Raw genomic sequence first — 23,189 nt, forward strand, 5'->3', positions numbered from 1 at the left:
GCACCATTCAGCACAAAGGAAGAGACACACACACACACACACGGGAAAAGAAAGGTTCGACACACCCGCGGTGAATCTATGAAATCTGCGAGCACGCGACGGGAATATCGATCACCGGCCGACTGTGATTTATGCCCTTTTTCGAATTCAATTTCACTCGCAACACTGGCCAATGCTGTATTACTCGCTTCTACTCCGTCTGCAACACGCTACTGCGATGAACAAACAGTGAAACTTTATGAAACTTTATGAAAATCAGCAGAAATGCTTGAAAGTCATTTCTTTCACTGCCCTTACCCGAGAAGAGAAAATTTACAAGTTGGTAAATGTGAGGAAGTCTTCAAGGTGGACAAGCTTTAGACAATTGTACGTGGTAGGAACGCTAAAAATTTCGCAGACTATAACGTGTGTGCGCCGTAGTGCTTCTGGACTGATACTCTACTTCCGACACTCGATCTCGTCACGTGGTACACACATCGGGGAAGGCAACACTTTCGCGCCGGTGACGCAGGTGAGTGAACTGAACTTTAACACGAATGTGCAGCCGTGTTATAGGCCGCGTGTACTCCTAACCGGGGAATCAATACGTGCCACCGACCCGACGTTCAATTTCCATAGCAACATCTGCTGTAAACAAACACGATTTCGTGGTACTTCTGACCGGCAACCGTCGAAAGTGAATCGGCAGATTAGGTGGATTCCGTGGAAACTGGTGAACGGGTGCAACAACTGTTATATGTGGAACATAACTATATTTACTACGTTTGCGCCGGGATTTCTCTATATATGTCGCCAAGGCCTGGACGATAAACGTCTCCTGGGCGATACATGACGCTGGCAAGACCCGTGTTGTTGACACGTATCGAGAATTCACTGTAGCCGATTGTGCTCCACGTGTCCGCCGCAGAAATATGGTTCCGACAAATGTACGATTGCGTAGGCTCGATGGCGCGGGTTCCGGGCGGAGTTTTCGACTTTCGGCGCGCTCCGCACACCCTTCCAAATAATTTAGCATCGTTTTAACCTGATTGAACGAAAGATTTATCGGCACGGTTCTCGCGCGTCCCTCGTTCCCCCGTCCCAGCGCAGCGTCCGACTTTTTTCCACGTGGATGGACCGGCCCGATGAGGATAGAGCTTCGCTCCGCTCGTCTGAAACTTTAACGCCGCCGACGACTTTTTTCCCTTTTTTTTTTCACCCTTCGGTTGCCGATCGAACGTGCAACGAAAGCAGCGATCGCGAGATGCGACTCGCTCGAGTGTAGCCACTCGCGAATCGATCCTGAAGGAATTCACCGGGTTCGTTGACCCGTTCAACGATCGGGTAAAAATAAATACGATGCTACCGTTTTACGGATCGCTATTCCCGTCCGGAGATATTTATTTTACTGCCGCCGCTCAAATTACGAACGTTCGCAAGATCCTTGAACTTTGCAAGAATAATTCAATATTTACCGTCGTTTCCATCTATCGATCAGTCTCCCCTACCGAAGACATTCGCGTCTGTGTCTATTAGCGTCAACGAGGGAAAGGAAGCGTGTTAAACAAGCATGATTAAAAGTTCGAACAATAGGGATCTCGAAACAATGCTTCCTAGACGCCCAACGCTGATCGATTCAGCCGCGTCCTTGCAGACACTGTTCCGGCGTCTAGAAAGTTTCGTGTCGAACAACTGTCGATACACCCTTCGATCCTTTGTGCTTAACCCGCGGTAGTGGGGATAATTCCGCGACGTTTGTCATGCAGGTCTTCGCGACATGTATAGAGAAATCACTGTACATCAAAGAAGCGATGCATAATGATTTTCACTGCGAGTGACTGTACATGTGTAGCGTTTATAGGATTCGGACCAATTTTGAACCGATCTCCAACGACGTGAAACATTTCTGACTGTGAGCGTAGAACGCGTCTCGGCAGATCGGACGAGCAATTTCCGAGAACACTCGGAAGTCGAAAAAACGAGCGTGGGCGAGGCAGAAGTGACCCACGCGCGTCCCCTCGAATCCGAGCAAATTTTCTTTACGGCGAAGGCAAACGATTCCCATTAACGAGAACGCGAGTCTCTGGTCTTCGCTCGCTCGAGCAGGAGGAGGAGGAGGAGGGAGGAGGGCGAGAGCCGCGCGTTTTTCGCGGCTCTTTTCTTTTTGTCATTGAACGACCGACCCGGCATCGCGGCCGGAATTTTATAAACGACGGGGGAAATATCGTGGAACGCTCGGGGTGCCCGAAAGGTATGCAAAGGGGCAAAAAGTGAAGTATCGTCGTGGCTGCAGGGTCGACAGGAGAAACGCCGAGTCGGCGGGATCCCGGTTTAATGCAAATTTCCTCGTGTACTGTAGCGATATCTCGTGCCGTTCGAGAATTAATGCTCGCGGTGTTTCCTTTTCATTTCCGGACCCGCCGCGCAATTTTCAAAATATGATGGATCGTCCAAAGTGCGACTGCGACCGACTCTACACCCGGACGCTTTTGTTTCGGTGGCGTTCAATCTCCATTTTTTTTTCTCCACTCATTCGCAAGCCGCTCGAAATCCCGACGATATATATTCTCTTTGATTCTCCACATTTCATTTACTGAAAAAAACGTAATCGCTCAACTTTAAACGCGCATGACTATTGAACCAGTGAATTCCTCGCCTTAAAACTTCCATTTTTGGCAGTTTCTCGTCAAGATGTACAGAATTACATTAAAAAAAGTGAAAAATTCCTGGGTTGCCAAGCTGAAGTGTACCCTCGATGGAGACTATGTTAACAGAAATGAAAAGTTTCGAATCGGTCGTTTCATTTACGAGTATTTAATGGTGGAAACGATTTCTTCGCCGCTAGCCATCAATTTCGTAATTAGCCCGTAAGCACAATCACTATTTCTCGTCGTTGCGAGGAACGGTAATCCTCGGGTTGAACTCTCTTTCACAGGCCAGCTTATCTCCTTTCAAATAACTTCTGATACGAGGATCCGACGCAACCCTTGTTCTCGGCACGAGAAGATGTCCGCAGACATCAGTGGGACAACAAACCGGCCATTTACGAGCAACAATCTGGGCGAACGAGAACGAACCGAGGTGTAATCAAAGACGACGACGTCGGCGTCGCGAGAACAACGTACAGAAATGTGACACGCGGGACCGTGAGAAGCGAATGACGGGATCCGTCATCGTTGACGGCGGTGGAGGGAAAATTTTCGGCTGTCATATTTTTTTCTTCTTCACCCCTCGCGTTATTATCGTCCTCGCTTTGATTATCCGCGCGCGGCTCCCGTGTTCTTCCCGTTCCCTCCTCCCGCCCAGTTTTGTCCCGACGACGATTCATATTCGTCTACGCGTCTACGAGCGCGGAATTTAAATCGGCGCGATATTCCAAGTCCCCGCAAATTCATTTCTTATCGGGACAACCGGTTAGGGACGCGGCTCCGTTCTGATTCATGTTTTCTTTCGTTCACCGCGTGTCATTTTATGGCAAATTTCTATTTTGAAATCGGCCGAGCAGATCGTTTCTGGGACGTGTATTACACTAGAAGTGGCTCGCGGTTAACTTTAGACAAATACAGCAAATAATTTAAAATACTTTTAATGTATTCAGCGAATTTCCATATGTTTGTGGATTCACGGTCGTAGGAATATTTTCGAAGTGCGAAACTTCGTTGCGTCAGCAGCGAGAAGACAATTCAGGAATAACAGTTACGAGAAACGTTTAATTGATCTGAATTAGACGAGTTAGAAGGTAGCTGTACCAGATATTGCTGGTGCCACTGTTGGAATTGCATGTGCAAGTGGGAAGTAAACTGTAATTATTGGGAGTATGTATGTTGATGGACATATTCTGTCGCAGGGTATACTTATTTCGTCTACTCGCTGCTTACCTCTAATCACGCGTAATCTGCTCGGCGGCTACGTAACAATATATGCCTAATTACGTTTACCTAATGCAAAAGATCTGCATCGCGTTCACAAATAATTGAAAAGTGACTCACAGATATTATCACGCGAATGGTTATGCAATAATAATTTTAATTGTTCTCTTTTAAATTTTGCTAAACGGATATTCTGGTTTTCACAGTTCCCGTGAGCATAAGCGTTGTGGAATACGTGCGCACAAGAATTTGTTTGAATACGTAAAACTGGCGTGGTTATAGGCGTTTGAATAATGCAACTCGCGTTGCGAGATATCGATAGTTGTAATCACGCTTTTCTCGAAAAATTCCTAAAGTTTCGTGCGAAAGCTGCTTCGAAAACTAGAATAAAAGACAAAAATTATGACACAAAAGTTCTTATACATTTTTAATAGTCGTCGCTCACCATTAGATAGCTGGAAGCATTGCTGCTCGTCGATTCCCTCTTGCGCGGAGACCCGAAGTCCCTCTGTATTAACGACGTCATCTTTTTGTCATATTAGTCATCAAGCTCAAACACCGAGCGATGCACGAAAGCGATAATTGATTAAAGTAACCCGAGGAACCTTAATTAACGCCGATCTAATAACCACCGGGACACACTTCTATCACTGAACACGAAATAAAGGGGACCTCACTCGCGGCGATCGTCACGCAGCACAAGAACCGTATATCTGAAACAGAAGACACGAAAACGTTAATTAAATCTATTAAAATAATTGCTTCTCGGCGACAAATTAAAATACTAACACATTAATTGCATCTCTGCCCAATATTCACCATAAGGTATTTTCTAACGGTCAAATTCAACTTGTTCCACATCCTGGTGTTCAGAAAATCAACCATGAACTATAGAATTTGCATAGAGATTCGCAATCTACTTATAACACACAGGAAGTCACCTAAGATGGTGGATTTCCGGGTTTGTTGGTCGCTGGAGAGTTCCAGTGCACCGAATGAAGTGAAATCAAATGAAAAATAAAATATTTAAATTTTAAAATCAATTTCAAATAAAATATTCTATTTTTACAAGTGTAACATTGCCGACTGCACGGTCGAAGATTTGACAAACGATTGTGACAACAGCTAACGTTTCCGTGGAGGGGATCGATTGTGCTGTATAAAAAGTTGCCGAGGTTCGCGAACATGTAAATACATAAATATTATTGCAGACTGGAAAGTTCATTATTCGACCCTTCGCTCGGCTCGTTCTCCGTGTTGCAAACTTGTTCAACGGCACAATCAATGCCTCGGCCGGGAGTCTGCGGGACCCTTTTCATCATGGGGTCTCCACAGGCAAATTTTCTCCCGTCGAATTTTGGCAGTAATTTGCGGCGATATTTCATCGGTTTCACGTGCAGCCGCCCCCGAGGGATTTAAATCGTAAGCTCCGCTAAAGCGTCGGCTTACTGCGTCGCCGTTAAACTGCACGGCCCTCGAACCTTGTTTCAGGATCTTCGGATTTACGAGCATGGATTAAACCGGTGAATATGGTTGGAAAGACACCGGGCGAGACATTGCGCGGGCAAAACGTTATTTAGCAACGCCCTCTGCCGCCGCCGCGCCGTAAAACTATAATTTCTCCTGACGTCCGAAGAAATTGAGTGGGAACGCTGCCTGCCTGCCTGCCTGCCGCATACATCGTCATTTTCCGCTGTCGAACGTTCCGCTCGACTGGTTTCTTTATTTTCTGCAGCGACTCCGGGTGACCCCAAACAATCGAGTCATCTCGACCGTTGGCACGTTCACGCTGAGTATTTTCCACATTCGGAATACAAATAATTCGATTTCTTCATTCGACAAAAATATATTCTGCATTACAGATCTACAGGCTGAAATTTCAGTTGCTAATCGTCCATTTCCGCGAGCACAGCCGCAAGAAACCAGCGAACCAGAGTTTCGCGTTATCTGCTATAATTTCCGTGTTATCTGCTGGCAGATAGAAAGTGTCAAACTAAAACCTAATAAATCCCCTTTATCTTAACGAGCCTTCGAGCAGGCGATTTCGAAAATCGATACAGGAGTCCGACTTTTATAACCGAATTCATCGGTCAGAGCGATATATCACTATCGGCATTAACTTTAGTTTATTCGGAAAATGTTGAAGTAGAAAATTTGCGATAATGCGATTCAAAAAATAGTAAAACAGGTTTCGGTATTCCGTGGACGTGAAAAGAACGTATAGAGGCACGAAAGACTCGCTGATTATAGGACAACTCATGCGTGATCCACTTATCAATTTTTTATCTTGCCTATCTTTCTTAAATGTTCATAAACGATACCAATGAATTGCACACATTCACGCTGCAATTTCCGTACTGTAGTCTTCCGGTCTTGCTCAACCAGTTTCTTTCATAGCATTGATAATGATCGGTAATGATTGATCGGTTAAAATGTACGCCATATTGAAGGCTCTCATTTCTTAGAATAAGATTAACAAAAAAATACTAAACAGGCTGATTACTATTTATAGTTAATGCACTAAATTTTTGTAGAAAATTTACATAAACTCCTACTTGTTCTCGCAATGAAGGCGTACCACGGTCTTGATTGTTATTAAATGTCCTGTTCCTCGTTGAACGACTCGATAAATGATGCCTCCATTATCGTTTCCTTTTCCCGTTCGCGAATTCGAGTGAATTATTCATTCGGCAATTGTGCAAACCACGTTGACGTTACAACGACCATACAATACTCGGCCGTGCGCCTTCTTACAGCTGTCTGATGTCATCAGCGAGGATCGTTCGGACGATTTCGCAAGTCGATTTTAATCGAGACCAATCGGGGCAATGACTGCGGCTACCAATGAAGAGCAACGCTAAACCGTTTCATGGGAACGCGTCCACCGAACCGCGCCAAAGTTATTGTTTACTAGCCGGAGAAACATCGAAACACAAGGGGGCAAAACGTGATTATAAACACGGTGCCATCCACAAAATTACTCTCCTACGCGGAGAGAAGAAATTCCAAAACAAATTAAAATGGACGAAAGTAATTTAATTATACCGCGTAACGTTATAAAATATTCCAACCACCAGAGTTCGTGGACGAAATTTTCCGCAAAAGGTCAACACGAAGGACAATACACCAGGGCTCGCTCCCAACGGTTCTCACCGCGACGCTCAAACTTTTTAGCGAAAACAAACAATTCCCGTCCGCCGTTAGAGCCGCCATTTTGGTTCCTCCGGGAGCACAAGAAAGCACATGCTAGCGCTGCGAGACCGCAATAAAAAGTCGAGTGTCGCTACGGCAGTCGCGTAATTAAATAAATAAACCAGGCGGACGGTCGCGAATATCACGCACGACTTTTACGGCCGGAATGTCGGTTTATATTCCAACGGTGACATAACAGGACCGATCGCGGCCCCCATGGGGGTCAAGACGAGCCATGAATGTCGATGGCTTGATTAAACTCGCGGAATTTCGTTTGTTCCTCCCGAATTTCCAAAGAGCACTGAAAACTTTCGCTGTAAATTCCCGCGGAGCACCAATATTGACTAATTTATATTACTTCGTACGACTGAAGAGAGCGTATGAGTGTACGAGACCGATCGAAGATCCCCACACAGTTGCTAGGAAACACGTTCCGTAGTATTACGATGGGGGGCGGATGTTTGTTGTTACGTTATTTTTGTTTTAATAAAGTGCCCTCGGAGCTGCCGCGAAATTAAATTTCCCGCGTTAGAAAGCCACCCCCGCGTAGACCGAATTTCAGTAAATTCAGGTTTAACGTAGTTTACCTTTATCCATGGCCACTCGATGCTCCTTGACTGAGCTTTTCGGCTTCTAAATTCAATTCATCGTTCCACGGCGGATCGAACACGAGGGGAACCGGCCCGACCCCGCAAGGCTCGACGCAGCAAGAACGAGCAAATTCTTGCGTGAAAATCTTGCGAACAATGCGGCAAATTATGGCGGTGCACATGCGTTAAACGCGAGGGATCGGCGCGGGCAAATATAATTAAAGAGATATTAAATTCACGACGGGTGACTTGATCCTCCAGGTTGTCGGCTGTGCTAACGAGCTCCGAGTTCATGTCAAATTATATACTGGGTGAGTCGCCTGACGTTTGCGTCTCGAGTTCACGGAGACAATATATTTTGAATTAAAATTGTTAAAAGGCGCGCTCGTATAAATTGCAATATCTATCGGCGTAAAAAACTGTAGGTGCTCTGCTCGATAAGAGCACTTCAGCCCGCCCTTAAAATATTCCACCGCGCACCTGAGTCACCGGGATACATTATCTTCGGAGACAGAGAATTTCCAAAGTGACACGCTTAATTAACATAGAAGCCGAAAGTTGTCGCCGGGCTAAACAAAAATGAAAATCACCTCGCCGTCCCCTCTCCCCCGGCCGGGGTGTCCCCATGGAAATGAGGCGAGAGGAAAATTTGTGAATTTGCCCGCGTGGCGCGTCGGAGGGTGCAAAATTGAACCATTTTAATAAGTTTGGAACTTCGCCGCGTCACACGGTCGACCCTCTGCGCGACAAACAAGTAGAGCCTAGGATTCAATTTCGGCCCTTTTAGCGTCCGCCTGCCATTAAGAATGAGATTCGACGCGGAAGTTTTCGTAGCGAGACAGGAGGGGGGCCGTTCATATTTTTCGTTATTGGGGGCAAAGTCGCGTCACGATCGTAAACGCTTGACAAGAAAATGGAACGGTGACGTGTACCGCTCCGATTTATCGTGCCGCTCTGCCGACTGAGAAAACGAAAAGGGATCACTATGCGGCGGAGCAAACTTGGAAAACTCACCCTTCTCGAAGAACACGGGTTCGAGGGAGCGTTCCAGAGTATTAAATTATTGTGGATGATACACGTACAGCCCTAGCACATCGTTATCTCCGCTGTTTTTGGACAGAATTGTAAAAACCATCGGCAGAATTTTTAACACTTGAGTTCTCACGTTTCTGTAAGAGGAAAGCTACTCGATCGGGTGGTCTACAGTCTTTTTTACGGAAAGCGGATGCAAGGCGACGTCTACCGAGGGTTTAATAAAGCCGGAGGAGCAGGTGTCACGGGCAAAACGTGGAAACGTCAGAAGTAATAAGCCTCTCGGGGGAGGTTTCACCGAAAAAGCCAGCGCGCGCCCCGCCCCGCCCCTTGTGCTCGCCGCGTTCGGTTTTATTCCTCGAACAAAGCTGCAGACGATAGAACTGTCGATCAACCCCTCCCGTTCGTAGACGTAATCTCGACATTTTTGCCTCGTTAGAAGCGCGCCGCGGAGGGCTGCGGCTCGGCGATGACTGAATGCGAATCCGAAGCGATCCAGGAGAACCGAGGGGGCGTACTTCCTAAAGAAGCCCAGACGCGGGTCATTGTGCTCGCAAACGTACGTTTAACGGATTTCTATACTCGATCGGAGCTACGGATATTTCACCGAAGGGGAGGAGATTCTCCCTGGAAGTAAAAATTCAAATCGAATCCGCGAGAATTCTATGCCGCGCTTCATTACGAAGCTTAACTTTACTCCCACTTTCCCAAAACTTGATGACCCACATACAAGTCTACCAATCGATTCTCCACGGTGTCTAACAACTGCGATGCACCTTGTACCGAACTATTTCGTTGAGAGAAACTTTGTGTGCGACACGATTTTTGATCGCTGTAGAAAATTAGCTTAAATTGGATCAACGGTCTGGCCCGCATACCCGTATGCCCCTCGTGCCAGTCGAATTTTGAGACGCGTCCCTCCTACGTTCGAAAAATCTTCTGAAAGAAATTTACTTAAAGATATTACACATTTGGAGGATAATCTGAAAGAAAGTGAAAAAGCATTTTACAGAGTTTCAATTGACGAGGACTTTGATTACGGATAAAAATAAATGATACTCGAATGAAATTTACATTCTAAAAGCAAGGATGAAGAAACCGTTCCACCGAGTGGTGCGCAATGTAAAAATGACAATTATCGGCGAGCGACGCAGAAATACGTGTAAAGAATGTGATGCGCGGCGAGCGCACAGTGGCCATCGTCGTGGCGAGCGCGAGATCACTCTGTTCGGCGCTCGCGCGGCCGAAGCGTCGATGTAAATTACCATTAATGAAACGAAACGTAACGGTGCAGCGTCTAAATTGAGGCAATACGGTTTCTTTATCGCGTCAAGGGGGAAGAGGGAGCATGCCGGGAAGCCAGAGAGACAGATGAAGTCTAAGTAGGCAGAGAGAGTGTTGGTGCGTGGAGCGATAAGTTAGCGAGCAACAAGCGCCCGACGCACACTTTAAACAGGACGCGATCCCTGCCGGTTCGCGCTTATACAGGGTGATCTGAAAAAAAGAGATCCGAGAATTTATAGCAGCTCGTAAAGATACACGCGGAAACGAAAAGAAAAATCGCCCGGTTAACACGTGTCCCCCGAATTAACGGACTGTTAAGTAAATTGATAGCGACAAGGATGAGCTTCGACTTCCGGTACCACTTTACTCCCCTTCTATTCTTCCTGACAAACACTTAATAATAGTGTCATTTACCCTATGTATCCAAATTTTCAAAGAAATGTTATATCGAAACCGCATTGTTTGGGCGAGGCATTATGCGAGGACTACCTGCATATTATGTAGTTATAAAAAACGAATAGGTACACGGTGCGCGCGCTCGAAGACGAGTGGCGATTTATTATTTCGTGCAGTGGGAGCAATCAACGTAATTGGTCGGGTGGGAACGCGAAACGGGAAGCACGGCTCTAACTGTATCCGAGCAGCGATAAATAACGCGATACAGATCGCGTGCGCCTCGTCCAACAAATTCGAGCGAGAATTTTCAAGTGGACCTCGTCAAGGCCCGTTCCGTTTTTCAGGGAAGCAGGCGTCATTCCGTAAACGCACCGAGCGCAGTTCCTGCGCGCCGAATAGAATCGTCCCCTTGGCCGTCACGGCAAGCGCAAAACCAAGACTCTTGCGATACCTTCGAATTATACGGGGCTGTAGACGGTAAAATTCGTGGTACAAATAGCTATCTTTATAAAATCGAAATTAATTAAACTTTCGAAAAGCCTCGCCCGCCGGCCCCTACTACTTACAGGGCTGAAGACGAAAAAGTTCATGAAAATTCGAAGAAAAGTTTCACAGCAATTACTGATGCAACGGGTACATACCAGACACGTGTCGAGCGGAAACACTCCTCGCTCCGGAAGGCTTAGTTGACGAGGCCGGCCAATGAATAATAAAAATTCCAAAGTAGCGGTCGCTTAATCCTCGCAGCGGGCCACGTGTCGCCGCGAAGCGGCACAAAGAACCCTCGGGGAACGAGGGTGGAAAACGTTTCTTTTGCACGTGTCGTTCCTTTATGCGAAGATCTCTGTTGCGCGCGCGTGCATACGACTCAAGGAACACACACCGGCGCACGACGACCAACGACTTCGCCCGACCACGGACACCGAGACACTGAACCGCAGTCCTTGCCCTCGAAAACGTTCAGGTGCCTCTCTGCACCTCCGTCGACAACGTAAACAAGGAGGCCTGTTTGCGATCGACATTCTTGCTCGCCTCGAGACACGGTTTCTTCATTGTGTCACCTCGGGATAATTGCCCGAGCAGGTAATTCCCTTTGTACACTGGGACCGGGGGGATCGGTTTCAAGTATGACCACGGGGAAATCGCTCTTCCTGTTTACGTTATATATCGACAAAAACGAGTTCTCGGAACTCCCCCGGGATACCTGGAAAATTTTCGACTGCAAAACACAGGAGTTAAATATATATATTTTTCCCAACAGCTTTGAAATATATGAAGTCTTCCAGTCCAGTCCGGAGTCTCCGTACAACAAGTGCTTGAGCGAACGAATTTAAAAACTTCTAATTCGAGCGTCCTTGTGATTTTGATAACTATTCTGAATTCGACTTCGAAGCGCAAGTTGTGGCTCACAGGTTAGAACACGCGCGCGTCCTTGATCTAGATACACTAATCATAGTTTAAAGAACGGACGGTAAACAAATCGAGGCAAGTCCACAGGTCACTGAACAAACGAGAAAACGACGAGCCCCGCGCCGAGGCTGATGGGTAATCGGAACAGGCAGGAACCGGCGTACGTCGATCCCGACAAATTTAGAAAGACGCCGCCGCGGAAGAGGACGACGACCAGAGAAAGACTCCAGCACCACTGGTTGCAGCGTTAACGTCATCATCGCCATCAGCCTCCTCTTCGTCACCACCACCACCGACCATTACCACCAGCACCGCCACCACCACTGACAACCGTGCCCTTAAAGCCTGTCGACTTTCACGGAGCCAGCGCGCGTACGGCCTGCTCGACCGTAAACAGTAATAATTTGTTGTTTCGAGGCTGTTAACTCTCGCAAATGGGACCTACGCCTGTGCGTGCCCGCGCGCACTCTGGACGACACAATGGCAGCGAACACTTAGGCAGCGTGGATCCGTTGAATGGAAGATAACGATTCGATGAGTAACAGCATAATCTCGCTACGGGATAAATATTTGTACGCATTGCGAATTTATAGATCGTGGATGATAATTTATCTCCGATTTTATCTCCTCGCGGGGTGTGCCCACAGTGGAGGGGATAGGCGAGCTGACTAAGATCGTGTAGCTCCGCTTAGATCAGTACTTTACTGTATTTAGGAACTCTATTAGAGTCTATTAGGAACTCTATTAGAAAATTGCCAGTTGGCCAGGTGTCAAAACGAAACGTTTTGGAAGGTAAAAGTTCGACGAGCAACTTTCGTTTACAAATGTTCGCAGTCCCATTCGAGCGTCGGCTATAAATAAAAAGCTACATCCGAAATTAGCGGCGAGTGGTTTGCCCTCCGCTGAAAAGATTAACATCCAACGGCGGTGACAGGATTACGCGCGATTGTTGCCGAAATTTCGACAGAGTAATTCCCGGCGCTGCATTCGTAACGAGATTCGATGCAGATAACGGCCACGTGAGCATTAAAAATACAGGGGGCGGGGAGAAAGAAGACGCGGAGACGCGAGTTTCGCCGACCGCTGAATCATGCAACGAAAATATACCGAGTGTACGTTTCGTACGTTGCCGTGAGTACGTCTTCATTAAAAGAAAATAGGAAGGGAGGAACGAGCGGACGAACGAACCTCCAGCTGTTTATTAATAAACGAAAGACCGCGGCGGAGGCGTTTGCGTTCGGGTCGGGTCTTATGCTGCAACTTGTAGCCCACAAGGATCTAGAGAAACGAACAACAATTAAATTTCGAAATTTCTCGTCGGAAAATAAACTGTGGTCGGATCGAACGAGATTTAAATGAAATGGCTTGTACCATTGATGAAGAACGTATTAAACCGGTGCGAAAAACGAGCAAACGTTAATACTGCATTAGCAACGCAAAGATTCTATTTGCAAGTTAAATCACGATTATTAACGAAAAAATAGATTGTGGGAACACAGCCTTACGGGCTATAGAGCAGATCAACAACTTCGAACGTTATTGCCAATTAAGTGCAACGATGTAAGTAATTAGATTCGCCGCTTCCGTTATCCGTCTTTTGTTCCTCCGCTCGCGAGAACATTCGTAATTAAGAAAATTGCAGTATCATTGGGACACGAGTACTAATATCGTGTTATCCTATGGAAACCGAAGTATGCGAGGAATTCTCTTGAAAAAATGTTTCTTGATCTTCCGCCTGGACGGCCCTAACGAGAAATTATCATAACCTCGATCGTACAGTACAAGCACCGTGGCGGGAAATCATTACTCCGAATAATTATTACGCATTCGCGAGGAACTCGTCATTATTGCGCAATCGGTTGTTGAAATTGCAACTTAAAGTAAGCCGAGACCTTATACAATGGTTTACGAATCGTTGGTCCATTTTAAAGTAAATTTTAGTTAGGTTTCCATGCAAATTTTAGGGACTACTCATATATCAAAGTCACCCCTTGGATTCGGTTCAGAAATGATAAAAGCTAGGTATAACGTCGTTACGGGCCGACATTCGGCGGCAATTAAATCAAAAAACGATTCGGCTGCGCTAATTGCCCCGGTGTCAGGCTTCATTACGATCCACCTTTGTTCTCCCCGGTTCAATCCCCTTTATTTGAGTTAAGCGTCATTGATTGGTCGTAATATGCAAGGATTCCGTGATGCTCGCTAATACGATCAGAGTGCCTCCCCGAGCATCGACTCGCCTAAGTAAATTGAAAATACGAATTTTCCTTGCACCGCCGGTAACTGAGTGATAATGGGGTATCAGTTTAACCACTTCATTTTGGTAACAATAGTTTTGCCGTTGACAACGGAGCTCGTGTTCCGTTTATTTACGGTCCACGGAACACTTAATACACGCATTTTGCGGAACTGAATATTCAAGATATTGCGGAAGTTCGCGTAAACGTACAATTTTATAGATAAATATCTAGCAGCTGTAACAGTATAGGCAAAACAAATTGCAGTTCATTAGAAATTAAAAATGTATTTTCTATCTTGATCATAGATTCGAAATTGAATGGAAAATATGAAAAACAGCACTTTTACGATCCTCTGATATTTTCACCGTTTTGCGATTCATCTACGGATTTTTATGATAAACTCGTAAAATCCGCAGTCGTTTGCAGTATAATTACGAACGTTCCGTTTTGTACGAGTCGCGAATTAATTTCGAGAAGTTGTTTATTCGAACCTGCACCGACAGCAGTGGTTATCTGAACTGAAATGGAATTAATCGAATTACGCGCGCGCAGCAAGCCCTCTTCAGATTAGTAGATAAAAAGAAGAGTAGGCGCCGCGTACGTTCGGGGAAAAGTTCATTCAAGCGTACGCGTACGCGCGCGCGAGTTCGTCGGTCCCGATGAAAAATCCCCGGGAAAAGCGTAGTGCTCGCGGGTAAAGCTGGAACGATGATTATTTTAAGTAGCGCTACGATTTCAGTTTGTTTATCGTCAAATGGACGTGGCCGGGCTCGAGACTCAGGAAACGGATACGATTATGCGGGTGGGTGTACGCGAGCGCGCAACCACAGTCACGGACTCGAAGCTGCGTGAGACGTAAAAACAGAGCGCGGCAGCGATACGACTCGAAATCCTCTTCTTCTTTTTTTTTTCTCCCGACCGTTTCCTGCACCTGTCCGTGGAAAACTCGGCTTCGCGGAAATTCACGCTCGAAGAAGAAGGATCGACGAGGACGAGATTAAAATTAATCCGTAATCCGAGTCGCCCATCGCGCCGGTTTAATTAATTAATTTAACCGGATTGGCCAATTACCGCTTCTAGGTTTCTCTCAGGCGACTTCAACTTCAATTCCACGGGAATCCCGGGCTTTCCTTAATCGTGACGTTCTTCTTGCGTCATCGGACTCCGGGCAATGTGTCACCCGACCGGCTCCGAACAACTAGACGTCACCCATTTTTGGTGGCACGGTGTTCGCTATGCTAATTAGGCGATTGGCTACCCACAGGGAACTATCAGCTTCGCGGACTTTGATTCGAAGACGAGGTTTCCGCGACGTTTATCGTCCGGGCCTCGGCGACATGTACAGAGAAATCTGATCACGAAACTTCTATTCAACGTGCGAACGGCTGTCTAACGTAAATAATGCCGCAAAACTCCGAGCAGACAAGTGCCTGCGCAGACTTTTATCGCGCACGGAGGTCCCGCCGTAATTCGCTGAAGAATACCCCGGCAATTAAAGCGGAACAAGCAGTTTATGATTTAGTAATTTAGGTGGTACAGTTGAGAGACTCGCTCCGGTATAAATAAACGGCGGCGGCGAGGTACTTCGGGGCCGAAAGGAAGCGTCGTCGCTAACGATCCTATGAACCGGCGGAGTAAAACAGCAATTAGACTAATGAAATGCGCGAATGAGTTCCTAACGCAGATTGGTGTCTTCTTCGGGGTTCGGAAGCGGAGGAGGGGCTGCCAACGAGATCCGCGTGAACCGGTAACCACGACTTTTGTCGTTCCCTTCGCGGAGACTATCGTCGCGAACGGGAATCGGTAGTTGAACGTTTCGGCCCGCGATTACGTACCGGTGGAAACGAGTTAGTGAGTCATATCGTGCCGGAAGAGCACGGAACGGTATCTCGGGAGCCCTTTTTCGTCTTCCGAGTCGGGAGGTTCAACAAATCGGGATCTCGTTACGCAACTCGATCTACAGCCGCCGCGCCGCTTGAAACTGTTCGGTTCAACGGGAGAGGGAGGGGGGATCCAGAGGACTCTGTTGCGAGGAGAAAAAGTACTTTCGTTGGACGCGTTACGTAAATTGGTTTAGCACCGGCAGTGTCCCCTGGTGGATTTCACGGAGGAACGGGTGTATCGGGACGATTCCATTCAGATCCGAAGAATTCTCAATGTTCCCGATATTCGAAAGATTCGATCGATCAGAGAAGTAGCTTCTTTCGATGAAATTCCGAACGATGAAGAACCTCCAATCGCTACAACCGCAAAATAAACGGTATTGCAAGGGGTTAACGGGGGCGAACTTGGTCTTCTTTGCAGCCGAGTTAATGTTGATGAAAAACCGAGAGGTTTCAAAGGATGATCACGGAGTGATCAATTCTGTCGAAGTTTCGAGGCTCGGGGCTAGAAGAGGATCTATCTCTGTTCCCTGTTACTGCGGAAAACATGGATGTCAAAGGCCGTGATTGCAGAGAGGCGCCGACAAAAGACGCCGGAGAGCAAGTTTCGAGAGGGCACTTTGATTAGGAGCAGAGGCGGGGGAGGGGGTCCTCGTGGGTATTTTTTCTCATCGAAAGCGGGGAACGAGGTAAAAAGCTCGCGCCGCAATTTACTCGAAATTTCCCGGAGGAAAGTAAGTTTCTCGAATCGACGCCGGCGGAAAGCTAATTCGGCCGAGGTCTCGAGACCTCTCCGGGTTTAATTGAATGGTAATTAGCATTACAAAGGGGCGGCCTTTAATCGCGACGTGGCACGCGATTAATTTATTAGGGAACGTTTCGCTCGTCTCGAGAACCCGTTAAAGTCGTCCTGTTCGTTTACGTCGCGTTTTTACGAGCCGCGGTTTACGGGCCTGTTCGGGTTGCAATATCGTGCGAAAAATGCGAAATGCATTCTCGGCAGATGTGATTCGCCGGAAGAGACAAACGAGCTTGTCTGTCGCGCGCGGATTGAAGAGAACGAGAAAAGTGAAATCGAAATGTAAAAATCGTACTCGGACATTTTAATTTGCAAATAGCAACCTGTTTGGTCGGAACAGTTATTCTTGATAACGGTGATCGCACGCCAGGCAAATACGCCGGCACCTTTCATAATACTTAAAAAGTAAGTGGCTCGGGCGGATGAGATCAGTCCTGTGCTATCTTCCATCCGACTTCGTGTACCCAGCGCGGAGGGGCTAGAATTATTGTAATTCCCGGCGAAAGAGTGGCTTATCGACAAGACGTTCGTTACGCAACGCGCATGCCGCGAAACGCAAGCTCGCTTGTTACTCCGCTAATTAAAGGCTTTTAATTAGGGCGGCTGTCGGGGGGTCACGGAATTCTCATAGCTCGATCGCGGTCCTTCCATTTCCACGATTCCGCCGGAACGTTGTTACCAGTCGTCGCACCCGTTTCTTCCCCCGTTTTCCTTCTTTTCCTTTTTCGCGCGCACCGATTTTCTTCCGTGTTCCCTCGGCCGCAGGATGAAGCTAGTTGAGGCGAGCACGCGAGCCGAGATTGTCGGCTCGTTAACGCGCGGAGAAAGAGGATCCGGAGCGATCGCTTCCCTTTGTTGTTCAACCCTTCCGGCAGGAATTCCAACGAGACCCGACCCGTTACTTCTTGGGAAGCGTTTTCGTCTCTCCTAATTTGTCCCCGACACTCCCATCAACAAGCCAATAGGATTTCGCGTCTCGGTGCGTCGAAAATCCCGTTTTCCCGGACCAATATGCTGTCGCGTTTATAATCGAGCTTCGTTCGATCAACGTTTTACATAATCGTCGCCGACTAAAAATACCCGGCAATAACAAAACTTTCGACACGCCGCGACACCGAACCGATCCCGAAGAATTTGCTCGCGCAATACCGGGCTTCCTTCACCCACATTTGGGTCCAGCGTTCCCGTTTTTTTTTTTTAAATTACGGCTTGCAAAATTATAACCTGGACTTTCTCTGCTATCGGAGTCCTCGGTGACGATCGGTGAGCTTGTACCGATTACTCTCTATTTTCTATGTACAGGGTGATTCAACCGAGTGTGCCACCTAAATTGAATCACCCTGTAGAGGAAACTATCCGGTGAAACAGTTCAACTTTATTCGACGGAACAAGTCCACGCTTCACTACACCTACGACCTAGGCTTTATTCAGAAAGCCGAATCAAAGGTATGCATCCAGAGGGCAACGGGTCTCTAAAGAAAGCGAAGAATTCGCTCGGCCCTGTCCGAGGCCGAGGGGCAAAGGGAAAGGGTGGAATTTGGGGTGACACGAACCTCTCTCCCGGACAGGAGAAAGGAATGACCGGGGAGGGAACCTAGAGATCTGGAGGAGACGATCAGCTGGAAATTAATCGCGTCGAGACGAAATCGAGGCGAAAGTAGGACCGGAGGAGAAAAAAACGTAATTATCGAGCCCGACGGTGAGTGGTCCTCGGAGTAATGGCGACTGCGGGGGCGGTTTCCTTGCCGGCTAGATGCTCCTGTTTTAAGGGTGTCCCCGAGATACAAGGGTTCGACATTAACGCGAGTCTTCTGGCGCGGAAGGGTCCGGGGACAAAGGGAGCAAACATCTCGAACTTGCTCCGCGTAGTTAGACCGTGGAAACCGCGACCCGAACAAACCCGACCCGAAGACACCCACCCCCTTAGATCGGGAAGACGCGCGAGGCGTATTGGTCCCTACAGACGGCTGGGCTTGGCAGAGTTTTGAAATTTTTTAACGAATAAACGACGCGTTTGACGCATTTATAGGAAAAATCTGTGGGTGAAATATGAGACTGTAGACGGTTATTTTCAGCTTACTAAATTTAGTAGAGAAATAAAAAACTTCTTTCTCTCCAACACGCCGACTGCCACGTCGCGCGGGACAATTTCTCGTCTGAAAATTAATTTTGTGCATAATAAAGTTGCCTGAACGGACTGCGATCGAGAATCGTTCTTACAATAGGGTTACGCAATCGTTCCGGAAGTAGGCGACTTAGTGCGTTACATAAAATCAACGGACTTGTCAACGGACCGAAAACAGCGATTACCATCGTAATGTCATCGGTAGCCTATAATCATTTAATCATCGAGGGACAAGTAACCATTCGCGGGGCACTAAAATGTGGACAGTTGACCGCGGAGGGTTTATAAGGCGATGGCCAGCTGCTGAAACGGAGACTGCTTTAGCGTTGCCTTCGAATTGTTACTAATATTATCGAGCAAAGATGCCCGCGAGTCACCTACTCTTCGGGGTTATGCTAGTGTGTGCTGCGCTAAAACCTGTGTACAGTGTAAGTTGTGCGACGATTTCTCGAAAAATAATTCGACGGTTTCCTTTAACATTAACACGATAAAGTGAAACATTAACATGATAAAAGAAATAATTCGATTATTTGCTATCGGCGTTATGAAATTTGAAATACCGTTTGAGTTATAGGTCACATATTTTTGGGGAGTATTGATAATGTGTTAAACTTGTCGATTGTAGGCCGTCACTCAGGAACAATTGGAGAAAATGGCGGCTTCGATGCGGAGGGGCTGCCTGCAGAAAGTTGACACGACTGAAGGTGAGCTCTAACATATTTAAAGCTCAAATTAGAATTAATTATAGCTAATTTCTCAAGGAATGGGTTTTGGGGGTCAGAAAGAAATGTTTTAATGTGAAAAGCCAATCTCCATTTTTGTACAAACTTTCAGATTTGGCCTTGGGAATAAGAAGAGGAGAATTTCCGGACGACCCTAATGTGGCGTGCTACGCAAGTTGCATCATGAAGACAATGAGAAGTGTAAGGAACAATCGATAATTATACTTGCGATAAATCTATTCGAATTTAACATATTAATTTTAAATCTTCTGCGTTTCTATTTTAGTTAAAGAATGGAGCCATCGACGGCAAAATGATAATGCGACAAGTGGATGCGACAATGGCGGCTGACGCGATCCCCCGAATCAAGGAGGCAATAAAAGGATGTTTAACGCAAGGTAAAACTATCATTTCCTCCCACCCCCTACTCTGCCTTCCACTTCTACCATTCCCCCCGCCACGGTTCGATCGCGTGACGCGTTTCCATTCATGACTAATCCGGCAGAGAGAGGGTAGCTTTTTCCCCTCAATTCCCCTGATCCTGATGTTTAGGGTTAAAAGAAATTCGATGGAAACCAATTTACTGCACTTTCCCCGATTCGCACGTTGTCTTATGCGAAACTCAACCTTCGACTTTCTGTGCGCAGAGTTCGACGCGCCCGACGAATGCCAATTGGCTTACCGATACACGAGATGCGTCTACGAAGCAGATCCGGAAGTGTTCTTTTTCCCCTAAGCGATCGAAGCATATCCGAGCAGATACTGGGATCAAGTTCAACCTAAAAAATCAAAGTTTCATTAGAAAGCGACCGACGAAAATTAGTTTGTCTTGTAAAGTCGTTCCATTTGATGACAGAGAATAAACACGATGGCATGGAATAGATTGTATATTATTGAAAACGCAACCGTCCATGTTGCGACGAATTATAACGTTTTGGAATCGCAATTGTATCGAGTTTTATTTTTTTTTGGTAAATTGAATTTACAATCGCGACTACGAGCACCCTGGTGTAAAACAATTTGGAGGTAGCGGCGATGATACAACGCTTGCATAATCCCTGCGCGTCCTGGCGCAACTTATTGCGCTGTCCAACGTAACTCCTCCTTTTCCGGCGCAGCTATTAACCTATGGGATCATCCTCGGAAGTGGAGGTTGCGGACGCGTTTTAATCACACGGTCAACGGACTAATCACGGGTCAGCCGCGTCTCTCTAAAGACACAAAAATTGTTTGTTCTCCTACTCGGTTGGCCCGGTGCTGCTCAATATAAAAAGGTACAGGTGCTTGCCTCGCGCTCAAGATTAGTAGTTTACTCATCCCGGGTTCGTTTTCGACGACCGAACAACTTCGGATAGTGCTAAGCCTGGTACGCATTAGGGCGCGTTCATTACACAGTTCCCTCTTAGAAAACATATCCTCGACTAATTGTTAACGCGTGATATTGTAGAAATTTGATATCGAAATTTGTCGTTGTGATCGTTGGAGACCTTGTGGTCGTCTTATAAATGCTTTAAGGGGGCGATTCTGCAAGTCGATATAAGAGAAATAAAAAAAAATAACAATTTTCTAACGGTTTTGTTTCGGGAATAGCGTTCGATCAGTTTAATATTTCTGGTGGGTCAAGGCACAGTCGGAAGCAGATTAGGTGTCTGTTCGCAGAGGGTGTTAGCCACAGAACTAGCCTAGAATTATATCGAGGAGAGAGCTGCCTGTTGGGCTTGGACAGTTCAACATGAAGAACCTCAGCATCGTTTTCGCGATAGGCTTACTGTTCATGATCGTGACCATCTGGGAGACCGAGAGCGTGAGTTGAAATCGACCATTATCTGTTCGCGAATTATGCGATGAAGTGACTTGCTTGGCATTCGTAGAAAAAAGTCACCTTAGAAGAAGCCAAAAACACGGTTAAAAACCTGAGAAAACCTTGCGCGAAGAAGACAAATGCAACCAAGGGTACGGCAAAACGAAAATCGTTTGTCATTAACCCCTTCACAGTGAAATCACAGTAAAAATGTGAACGATAAATGATTCTCCACGTGTGACCGAATTCTATACGGGATAGATTGTTCGGTGCTGTGCAGGGGTTAATTTGTGTCACTCATTCTCGCTCTGTTTAACCAGGCTGACATAATTTTCTACGATTTTATCGCACAGAACTGTTAGACGGACAACATAAGGGCGAGTTCCCGGAGGATGAGAGATTGATGTGCTACATGAGGTGCATACTTACCACGACGAAGACCGTGAGTAAATATAATATAATATTCGCGATAATATTCTGCTACACCAATGAAGCTAATTGTAATACATGTTTTCTAAAAATTAAGAACAGTCTGTTAACATAAACTACCCGTTTGCTTCCAGTTGAGAAACGACGAGGTGCAATACGAATGGTTCGTTAAGAACGCTCGCCTCATGTTAGAAGAAAAGTATGTCCCGCGTGTCGAGCATGTGGTCGAGGTTTGTCGAAACGAAGGTACGAAGTAATCATTTTTTTTGCTCACCGGTTACACTCTAATTTTACATAGTAATTTTAAATTTGACTTATATTATTTTGTTACAGTGCCCACGACGTTGAAGGGTTGCGAGCTCGCGTGGGAATTCGGCAAATGTGTTTGGAGCGTCGATCCCGAAGTAAGCTATTCGCAATTGTAAAAATTACACAGCAAAAATGGAAAACGTTATTTCGCGTAAAAATCTAACTTTTACTAACTTTCACACGATATTTCTTCCATTCGAGTCCACCCCTAAGGGACAATGCTACGATTGAATTCGGTATTCTACCAAATTTATTTCTCGTAATCTAATTAAAGTTTTTTTCACATAGCTCTACATAGCTCCCTGAAGAACTTACGATCGACAAGTTGGCAACACTGTCCGGAAAGCAGGATCGTCATCGAGCATTATCATCATAGACGCCATTCAGAAAGCAGCTCCTCGATTTACTTGCACGGAATTGTAAATTTTCATATACCGTTTTCCTATTTCCTCCAATATTTAACCAATAAAAAGTAATGACCGTAGTTGTTCTACCATCGAGTTCGAAGTGATTTTAGTCTTTAGTTACGCATACTGTGTACAGCTTAAACTCGTAGATAATAAATGAAATGAACAATTCAGTCCATTCTTGTACAATGATCGGAAGATAAATCGATAAAAATAGCAGAAACTTTGCCGAAGCAAATTTCAGCTTTGATCCTTGATACGAGTTTAATGGGCTTCCAAGATGTTCGGTCGATTCACTAATCAACGCTCGAGATTCCCACGGCTACGCCCCGATCCATTTTCAGCATGAATCTTTCAAATCCTGAGTCAGCAGCCGCTACGAGGTAAATTTATAGACAACTGGTTGAATCAATGAACTATTTTGATCGACGATCTTCCCGGAAGCGGTTTCCGCGGGATCGAGCTGAATTTTAATCCCGTCGTAACATCAATAACACTGAAACTCATTTGAGCTGGTTCGTTACCTCCACAATTAGAAGCTGTTCACGTTACCGTAACTAAATGAATATATTCAGCAGCAAATTGCTCAGCGTCTGCCCGTACGGGCACGAGGCCACGCCCCTCCGGGCAAGGTTCTGTGCTACGGCTTACCCCCACTACGCCGAGTCACTTTCCCCCACTCTAACTTCCCCTTCTGCCGCGGTCACGTGACGCGTACTCCG

At 46.4% G+C, this 23,189-nt stretch overlaps 3 protein-coding genes across 4 annotated transcripts in view; 2 read left to right on the top strand and 1 right to left on the bottom strand.

Annotated features, from left to right (window-relative positions):
• Nucleotides 1-4,698, bottom strand: part of Spri (Src homology 2 domain-containing protein sprint) — a 99,924-nt gene extending 95,226 nt beyond the window's left edge. Inside the window, exons 1-2 of the mRNA XM_076803224.1 lie at nt 4,638-4,698; nt 4,294-4,561 (exon numbers count right to left, since the gene is read on the bottom strand). Of these exons, the coding sequence (XP_076659339.1) occupies nt 4,294-4,374 (81 nt within the window). The 5' untranslated portion in view covers nt 4,375-4,561; nt 4,638-4,698. The remainder of the gene's footprint in view (nt 1-4,293; nt 4,562-4,637) is intronic.
• Nucleotides 1-22,544, top strand: part of LOC143362796 (general odorant-binding protein 83a-like) — a 59,473-nt gene extending 36,929 nt beyond the window's left edge. Inside the window, exons 2-8 of one of the 2 annotated variants that reach the window (XM_076803250.1) lie at nt 20,847-20,887; nt 21,181-21,325; nt 21,393-21,474; nt 21,676-21,764; nt 21,886-21,997; nt 22,085-22,155; nt 22,349-22,544. In XM_076803250.1, the coding sequence (XP_076659365.1) occupies nt 21,254-21,325; nt 21,393-21,474; nt 21,676-21,764; nt 21,886-21,997; nt 22,085-22,155; nt 22,349-22,366 (444 nt within the window). In that variant the 5' untranslated portion in view covers nt 20,847-20,887; nt 21,181-21,253 and the 3' untranslated portion in view covers nt 22,367-22,544. Of the gene's footprint in view, nt 1-20,595; nt 20,888-21,180; nt 21,326-21,392; nt 21,475-21,675; nt 21,765-21,885; nt 21,998-22,084; nt 22,156-22,348 lie in introns of those variants that run through there. The other variant, XM_076803248.1, reaches the window with a different exon arrangement.
• On the top strand, nt 19,066-19,740 carry Obp5 (odorant binding protein 5). Its single transcript, XM_076803584.1, has 3 exons — nt 19,066-19,227; nt 19,425-19,503; nt 19,634-19,740. The coding sequence occupies exons 1-3, from the start codon at nt 19,162-19,164 to the stop codon at nt 19,738-19,740; spliced, it is 252 nt and encodes an 83-aa protein (XP_076659699.1). The 5' UTR covers nt 19,066-19,161.
• Nucleotides 22,545-23,189: the final 645 nt, after the last annotated feature.

The sequence above is a fragment of the Halictus rubicundus genome, chromosome 18 (genome assembly GCF_050948215.1).
Source record: "Halictus rubicundus isolate RS-2024b chromosome 18, iyHalRubi1_principal, whole genome shotgun sequence".
NCBI lineage: Eukaryota > Metazoa > Arthropoda > Insecta > Hymenoptera > Halictidae > Halictus > Halictus rubicundus.

Coding starts and splice junctions, on each gene's coding strand:
- Obp5 (XM_076803584.1), top strand. CDS start 19,162: ATGCCCGCGAGTCACCTACTCTTCGGGGTTATGCTAGTGTGTGCTGCG. Junction 19,228..19,424: donor CGCTAAAACCTGTGTACAGT/GTAAGTTGTGCG, acceptor TGTCGATTGTAG/GCCGTCACTCAGGAACAATT. Junction 19,504..19,633: donor GAAAGTTGACACGACTGAAG/GTGAGCTCTAAC, acceptor ACAAACTTTCAG/ATTTGGCCTTGGGAATAAGA.